At 37.6% G+C, this 8,173-nt stretch overlaps 1 protein-coding gene across 1 annotated transcript; it reads left to right on the top strand.

Moving 5' to 3' along the window:
* The first annotated feature begins 991 nt into the window (after nucleotides 1-991).
* On the top strand, nucleotides 992-7,147 carry LOC129317802 (ABC transporter B family member 4-like). The gene is given in 14 exon segments (XM_054962193.1): nucleotides 992-1,115; nucleotides 1,799-2,110; nucleotides 2,204-2,258; nucleotides 2,350-2,525; nucleotides 2,621-2,842; nucleotides 2,955-3,193; nucleotides 3,283-3,808; nucleotides 4,001-4,274; nucleotides 4,456-5,318; nucleotides 5,405-5,671; nucleotides 5,776-6,039; nucleotides 6,124-6,417; nucleotides 6,525-6,818; nucleotides 6,821-7,147. Coding segments are annotated over 13 exon segments (3,831 nt in total). The 5' UTR covers nucleotides 992-1,115; nucleotides 1,799-1,825; the 3' UTR covers nucleotides 6,893-7,147.
* Nucleotides 7,148-8,173: the final 1,026 nt, after the last annotated feature.

Consider the following 8,173-nt stretch of genomic DNA (forward strand, 5'->3'; position numbering starts at 1 on the left):
GGGTTGTTTTTTCCCACCTTCCATTTTTTTAAAAGTATTTTTGCATTCTAGAGAGTAAAAAGTGACTTAGGCATCCCATTTGATTTCAAATAAACTTTTAGGAAGTACATCTTAAAAGCCTTTAAGTGTGAATTTAGTGAAAGCAACACCGTGATATTTTGATATGTGATTTCCCTTATTTTTTAACGTGACCACGCTATTTTTATTTTTTATAAAAAAAAATTACACGTGAACGGATTTTTATGCACATAGAAATTGTAGTTTACTTTCTCAAAAATCGTTTGATATTAATTCATATAATTTTTGTTTACCATATCAAATTTTATATTTTTTTTATCTTTACTGTTTAACATATAAAAATTTATGTTATGCAAGGTTTTTTTTATGCATTTTTCAAACATTTTTAATATAAAGCATTTTTAGAATAAAAATTAACATTCTCTTTAATAATTATACATTTAAAAATACTTTCATCATACATAATTCAAATAACGTTTAATTTATTAAATTAATTTTAAAAACTTATTCAAATTCTAAACACAAATTTTGATATAATTAATTTTTATTAAACTAATTTTTTATCAAGTTTATTTTTAAAAATTTAATTTTGACCAATAGAAAATCAAATTGATTAGTGATCATTAATTGTTGCGCAAATGACAAGTCGCGCCACTAGAGCCACGAGGAATCAGCTGTGGGAGCATGAAGGTAGCATCCCGTACCTTGATTTTATATTAATTAAAAATTAAAATACTAGCAGTCAGACTCCTTTTTTTATTTTGGGTCAAAACCAGCAGTCAGACTCGAAGGGAGAAAGATGCTTGCCCTTCAAGCAAATGTAAAGTGACAAATCGTTTATAAAAATTCGTGGGAACAAATCTCTGGAGACACCAGTACACGGTACGAGCCATACTTGGCTAAACAAACGATCGCTGAGATCCCAGAAAACTGGTAGCCTCATCCTCTCAGGTCAGTAGGTCACTATTTTCAACTTTTCCTCACTTTCTCATTTTCTTGACTCAATAGCTCCACAACTCTCTGTTTCGCTCTTCGCATTCTTTCTTTTCTGGCTTCCAGCACACAGGCTTGTTTCATGTTCCGTTTATAGTTTTCAGGCAGTTATTCTTAATTTTTGTCTGCTTTCTTTCACCTTGCTGGCTTTAACGTCTGTCAAAAAAAAAAAAAAAACAAATCATTTGATCTTCGTCTCTTTCGAACTTTGGAGTTGGTTGGGCAGAGCATTTTTCTTCCTTGCAATTATTTATCACCTTAATAATGCATAAGTGATAAGACAGTTCCTCTCATTCCCTGATCTGGTATTCGGTGAGAAAATGATAATCAATTAACGTCATTTGTTTACTTCCATTGATTCCCCGCGAAATGATTGTTTTGTCTATGAGTATTTTTCTATTAATATTCCTTGCTCTGTTTTCCTACCCTGTGGGATAATCCCGAGTGCCCGTGACTAAAATCTTTGCTCTTCGCTTCACATAAAGATTGTGAACAAATTCAGTTATAAGGAACTTCCCGGAAAGTACATATTAATCGTTTCGTTATTTCCTTTTTGAGTTTTAAATTGGGTACACATCCGGTGAATCTATAAATACAGCGTTAGCTGCTTCTTGAAACTTGATTCGCTCTACACAAGTTCTACTTATTTTCTTCTTCGCCGTGAATCTTGTTCCCCTTCATTCTTCCTAAATCTCAAACCTAGGCTGTTAGTTCTGCTTCAGTGAGACCTGATTCTGTATCTCTTAATTTTAAGTTGTCTTATTTTGGAATCAAAATTATTCTTTAGGTGGACCGTAGAAGTCAGCGATCTGATATGGGGACCGAGAATGGCCAAGACGAAGCAAGCACATCAAAGAATGAAGCAGGAACAAGCACAAACGAAGAAAATAGCAATCAAACAGAAAAGGCCGAGACAGTTCCATTTCACAAGTTGTTCACATTTGCCGACTCTACGGATATATTGTTGATGGTCGCTGGCACCGTTGGGGCCGTTGGAAATGGTGTCGGTTTGCCTCTCATGACGTTGCTGTTCGGCGAGATGATCGACTCCTTCGGAAGTAACCAGAACAGCCCTGAAATGGTCGATAGAATTTCCAAGGTAAAACTAGCAACTGCACTGTACGTCTGAATTATCAGGCTGATCTCCATCTATCTGATCCTCTCCGGTCGGTGTTCTGTTATGAAATTGCAGGTTGCTCTGAAGCTTGTGTACTTGGCAGTAGGAACTGGGGTGGCAGCTTTTCTCCGTAAGAACAGTCTTTGATCAAAACTGCTTCAACTTATTTTGAACGCACAAGTAAAATACACTAAACTTGAGAATTGTTCCTAAATTTTCAGAGGTGGCTTGCTGGATGGTCACAGGAGAGAGACAGGCCGCGAGAATAAGGGGTTTGTATTTGAAAACAATACTAAGACAAGATGTGGCTTTCTTCGACAAGGAAACAAACACTGGAGAGGTGGTGGGTAGAATGTCAGGTGACACTGTTCTCATACAAGACGCCATGGGTGAAAAGGTATTGTATGTTGCAATAGTAACATCCAACATTTATTGTTCCCAGAAATGCTGTCCAGCCCACTTTACTGAAGGCTTGCTCACTCGTTTGAACAGGTTGGAAAATTTCTGCAGCTAATATCAACATTTTTTGGCGGTTTCGTAGTAGCATTTGTGAAAGGGTGGCTTCTCAGTCTTGTCATGTTATCCACTCTTCCACTCCTTGTGGTGTCTGGTGCGGCTATGGCCTTCATTATAGGTAGGATGGCATCACAAGGCCAAACGGCTTATGGAAAAGCTGCAAATATCGTTGAACAGACAATTGGTGCAATTAGAACGGTATGGTGTTCATAAAATTTAGAACTGAATAGATATGACTGGGAAATTTAACCGGAAGTGTGCTGCTTTGCCTATATATGGCAATGCTATAACATTTAATCTTTCCTTTCAGGTTGCATCTTTCACGGGAGAGAAGCATGCAGTATCCGGTTACGGCAGGTTTCTTGTAGATGCATACAGAGCAGGAGTTCGTGAAGGTATGGTAGCAGGAATGGGTCTTGGGTCAGTTATGTTCGTAATTTTCTGTGGCTATGCTTTGGCCACATGGTATGGGGGAAAGTTGATACTGGATAAAGGATATAACGGGGGTATAGTGATCACTGTGATCTTTGCCGTCTTAACTGCTTCCATGTAAGATACTTGGCCTTTCTCTATAATTTTGCTCACAAGTTATTGAGTCGGTTTTTCTTACTTCTCCAAATGGATATTATTTTCATTAGGAATCTTGGTCAAGCAGCCCCTTGTATGAGTGCTTTCGCGGCAGGTCAAGCTGCAGCTTATAAAATGTTCAAGACTATTGAGAGAAAGCCAGATATAGATTCTTATGATGAAAAAGGGAAAACATTGGAAGATATTCAAGGGGAAATAGAGTTGAGGGAAGTTTATTTCAGTTACCCAGCAAGACCTGGGGAGCTGATTTTTGATGGGTTCTCTCTTAAAATACCAAGTGGAACTACTACAGCTTTGGTTGGGCAAAGTGGAAGTGGAAAGTCCACTGTCATCAGTTTAATAGAAAGATTTTACGATCCACAGGCAGGTGAAGTTCTTATAGATGGCTTGAACTTGAAAGAATTACAACTCAGATGGATTAGAGGAAAAATAGGGCTTGTCAGCCAAGAGCCTGTCCTTTTTGCTTCTAGCATTAAGGATAACATTGCTTATGGAAAGGAGGGAGCAACAAATGAAGAGATAAAAGCTGCAGCTGAACTTGCAAATGCAGCTAAATTCATTGATAAATTACCACAGGTATTATTTTCCTCTACTTACCACATTTTTTTTTAATAGAAACTGGATACTTCATTAACTAAATGAAAAAACAGAAACAAAGGGCAAGAAAACTAAAAAAGCCTAATCTACTTACCACAATTTGAAAAATTAATTGTGGATTCAGTCTTCAAACTTGTTATAAATCTAACATGTTTTACTACTTGTATCTAGGGATTGGACACGATGGTTGGTGAACATGGGACTCAGTTGTCTGGGGGGCAGAAGCAGCGCATTGCCATTGCAAGAGCAATCCTTAAAAATCCAAAAATTCTACTCCTAGATGAAGCTACGAGTGCACTTGATGCAGGGTCTGAAAGGATTGTGCAAGAGGCTCTAGACAGGATCATGGTAAATAGAACTACTGTTGTTGTGGCACATCGCTTAAGCACAGTAAGAAATGCTGATATGATTGCTGTGATTCACAGAGGAAAGATGGTCGAGAAAGGTGCCATACAAGCCTAGCCTCATGTGTGTTTTGGTTATTTAAAAACAGAATGGTTCTAATATAACACAATTACGTTTCTCTTTCAAAAGGAAAAAATAATGAAAAATAGGACATTTCTAATGTTGACCATCACAGTTTTGTCTGTAGTTCTTGCAATAACCTTTATGTGCCAATTAATCAGGAACACACGCAGAATTACTCAAGGATCCTGAAGGAGCATACTCTCAGCTTATACGCTTACAGGAAGTAAACAAGGAGTCAGAAGATAGTGCAGATCATGAAAACAAACGCGAACTTTCCTCAGAGTCCTTAAGGCATTCTAGTCAAATAAGGTCATTAGGAAGATCCATAAGTCGAGGATCATCTGTGGGAAATAGCAGCCGCCACTCATTTACGTTTGGCTTGCCTACAGCAGTCAACATGACTGATCCTGAACTTGAAAATCAGAAAACTAAAGAACAATCGCCAAAGGTTCCTCTCCGCCGCCTTGCTTACCTGAACAAGCCAGAGATTCCAGTGCTTCTGATTGGATCCGTAGCTGCCATCGTGAATGGTGCCATACTTCCTATATTTGGTATTTTGATTTCCAGTGCAATCAAATCATTCTACGAGCCACCTGATGATATGAAAAAGGATTCCAAGTTCTGGGCATTAATGTTCATGGTACTTGGTATTGCATCTTTGTTGGCAATTCCTGCTCGAGGTTACCTTTTTGCCATTGCCGGATGCAAGTTAATCCAACGCATCAGGCTGATGTGCTTTGAGAAGGTAGTAAACATGGAGATAGGCTGGTTTGATGATCCTGAGCATTCAAGTGGTGTAATTGGAGCAAGACTCTCAGCAGATGCAGCATCTGTGCGTGCACTTGTTGGGGATGCTCTCGGACAACTGGTCGAGAATCTCGCATCATTATTGGCGGGTTTGATAATTGCTTTCATTGCAAGTTGGCAGTTAGCTTTTATTATTCTCGTGTTGATTCCCTTGATTGGAGTAAACGGATATGTGCAAGTGAAATTCATGAAAGGGTTCAGCGCAGATGCAAAGGTGAGATATTTTCCCCATTTACCTACATCTAAACTATGTTATCCGAATTTTCCTTGAAATTTCTCAATAAGTGCAAATGGATGCAGCAAATGTACGAGGAAGCAAGTCAAGTTGCTAACGATGCAGTTGGAAGTATAAGAACAGTAGCTTCATTTTGTGCTGAAGAAAAGGTGATGGAGCTATACAGGAAGAAATGTGAAGGGCCTATGAAATCAGGGATTCATCAAGGCTTGATCAGTGGAACAGGATTTGGGTTATCGTTTTTCCTACTCTTCGCTGTCTATGCAACCAGCTTTTATGCGGGAGCTAAACTTGTGGAGGACGGCAAAGCGACATTCCCAGATGTTTTTCGGGTATGAAGAAATTCTTTCGTGTCCCTCCCCCCCGGCCCCAACTTACTTGTCTAACACCATTAATTTTTCAAATTGAAGAAACGAATGTTTTTCATGGTTTGCAGGTTTTCTTTGCTTTAACTATGGCAGCTCTGGCAATTTCACAATCAAGCTCTTTTGCGCCTGATTCTAGCAAAGCCAAGTCAGCTGCTGCTTCTATATTTGGAATAATTGATAGGAAATCTGTGATAGATCCAAGCGATGAGTCAGGAGCCACGTTGGATAGCGTGAAGGGAGAAATTGAGCTTCGTCATGTTAGCTTCAAGTATCCATCCAGGCCAGACATACAAATTTTCCGAGACCTTAGCTTGGCCATACATTCTGGAAAGGTAAAGTTTGTCCATCTCAAACCCATTTCTTTTTCAACGGGTATATGAAATGACACGTTTCCAAATTGCACTTGTTCTTGGCAGACGGTAGCCCTTGTAGGTGAAAGTGGAAGCGGAAAATCTACCGTGATCTCATTATTGCAAAGATTTTACGATCCCGATTCAGGTTCAATTACACTTGATGGAATAGAGATTCAGAAGTTACAACTTAAATGGTTAAGGCAGCAGATGGGTCTTGTGGGCCAAGAGCCAATATTGTTCAATGACACTATTCGTGCCAATATTGCCTATGGAAAGGGAGGCAATGCAACTGAAGGAGAAATCATAGCTGCAGCCGAACTGGCCAATGCTCATAAGTTCATTAGCGGCTTGCAACAAGTAAGAACCAATCCTTCCTTCCTTTTCTCTTTGCAAAGCACTAATCTTTCACAGAGCAATTGTACTTACTCCCACGTTGATTTTTTTTTTTTAATGCTCTATGATAGGGGTACGATACGGTTGTAGGAGAAAGGGGAATTCAATTATCAGGTGGGCAAAAGCAAAGAGTAGCAATTGCACGTGCTATAATTAAAGGCCCAAAGATTTTGTTATTCGATGAAGCAACAAGTGCACTGGACGCTGAGTCAGAGAGGGTAGTTCAAGATGCATTGGATAGAGTGATGTTGAATAGAACTACCGTGGTTGTGGCCCATCGTTTATCTACAATAAAACATGCAGATGTTATTGCAGTGGTTAAAAACGGAGTCATAGTTGAGAAAGGGAGGCATGAGACCTTGATTAAAATCAAGGGTGGATTTTATGCTTCTTTAGTCCAACTTCATGCCAGCGCTTCTACAGCATGAGTTTCTTGTGACCATTACTTACTTTTCTTTTTCCTTTTTGTTCTATCCAGGTCTCTCTTGACTCTCTCCCTTCTTCTTTTGCTTTTTTCTTTTTTAATTTAGTAAATATTATTGAAGGCAAAATGCATAGCCATTGATTCCTGATGCCTTTTATTTTTCTTGAAATGTATTATTTAATCACAACAGATGACTAAGCACATGCTTCCTCCAGTTCTTTTATATTCTAGAAATTTTTGCTCTGTATTTAATACATGGTGCCTTAGATATATTGTCTGAATCATTAATGTTTTTTTTTAACTTAAAATGTCTTTGTCTGGAACAAGGGTAAAAAAACATTATTTTAATGATCTTTATTGGATATGGTTATTTTAGGAAAAAAACTAAAACTTTAGAGACCTTTAATAAAATTAACCACTTTTTAGCTAAATTTGGTATTATGTTTAATGAACTTTATAAAAAGAAATAGAGGAAGTGTTTGATTTTAAATTTACATTCAATCAGTGGCGAATTCAAAAGAGGGCCTGCACGGGTTGTAGGCCCTCCATGCTGCAAAATTTCATTTATAATCGGTAAAATTTTGTTTATAAAAAATGATAAAATTAATTTTAACATCATCACTTTTTAATAAAATTTGATTTATGACAGATCTTGGAGTTTCATCCGTGCTTTTTGGAAATAGTCACTTCATTTAGCTTCTACCCTCACACAATAATTTCTGGATTCGTCCTTGCATCCAACGTAGCATGTACAAATAGAATATCACACTATCTCCGTATCTAAATTGAGAGATTTGGCCAAAGAGTATCTAAATTGAGAGATGACAAGTACAAACGTTTTACAAAAAGAATTAATACCGATAGACAAGAAAGTTAATGTGGCTAATTGTACTACAAGTGCCATTTTCTATTTATCAATTCGTTAAATAAATATTTGAATTGCAACTGTCCATCCTTGAGGACATTTAAAGGATTTAAAGTCCCGAACCCAACTTAATTATTGACCAGTTCAATTACGTGACTCTTTTTTCCCCCTTTTCAAGCGGTTTTATTTAACAATCTGGAAAAAAAGGAAAAATCAGTCCAACAATGATACCCTCCATTTTAAAATATAAGAAGTTATAAACATTTTCGTTTCATTCTACATATCTTTTTAAAAATCCAAAGAAGTTGTTTACCATTATTTCATGGAATTTGTCTTTTTAAGAGATAGAAAATTCATGATTTTTTTTTTTTTTTGCGTCCGAGAGCATATTAGTGTGATCTACAATACTAGCACGTGGGAAGGATTAGACC

This window comes from Prosopis cineraria, unplaced genomic scaffold (assembly GCF_029017545.1).
Source record: "Prosopis cineraria cultivar Desert tree isolate PC_DT_omini unplaced genomic scaffold, ASM2901754v1 PC1, whole genome shotgun sequence".
Lineage (NCBI taxonomy): Eukaryota > Viridiplantae > Streptophyta > Magnoliopsida > Fabales > Fabaceae > Prosopis > Prosopis cineraria.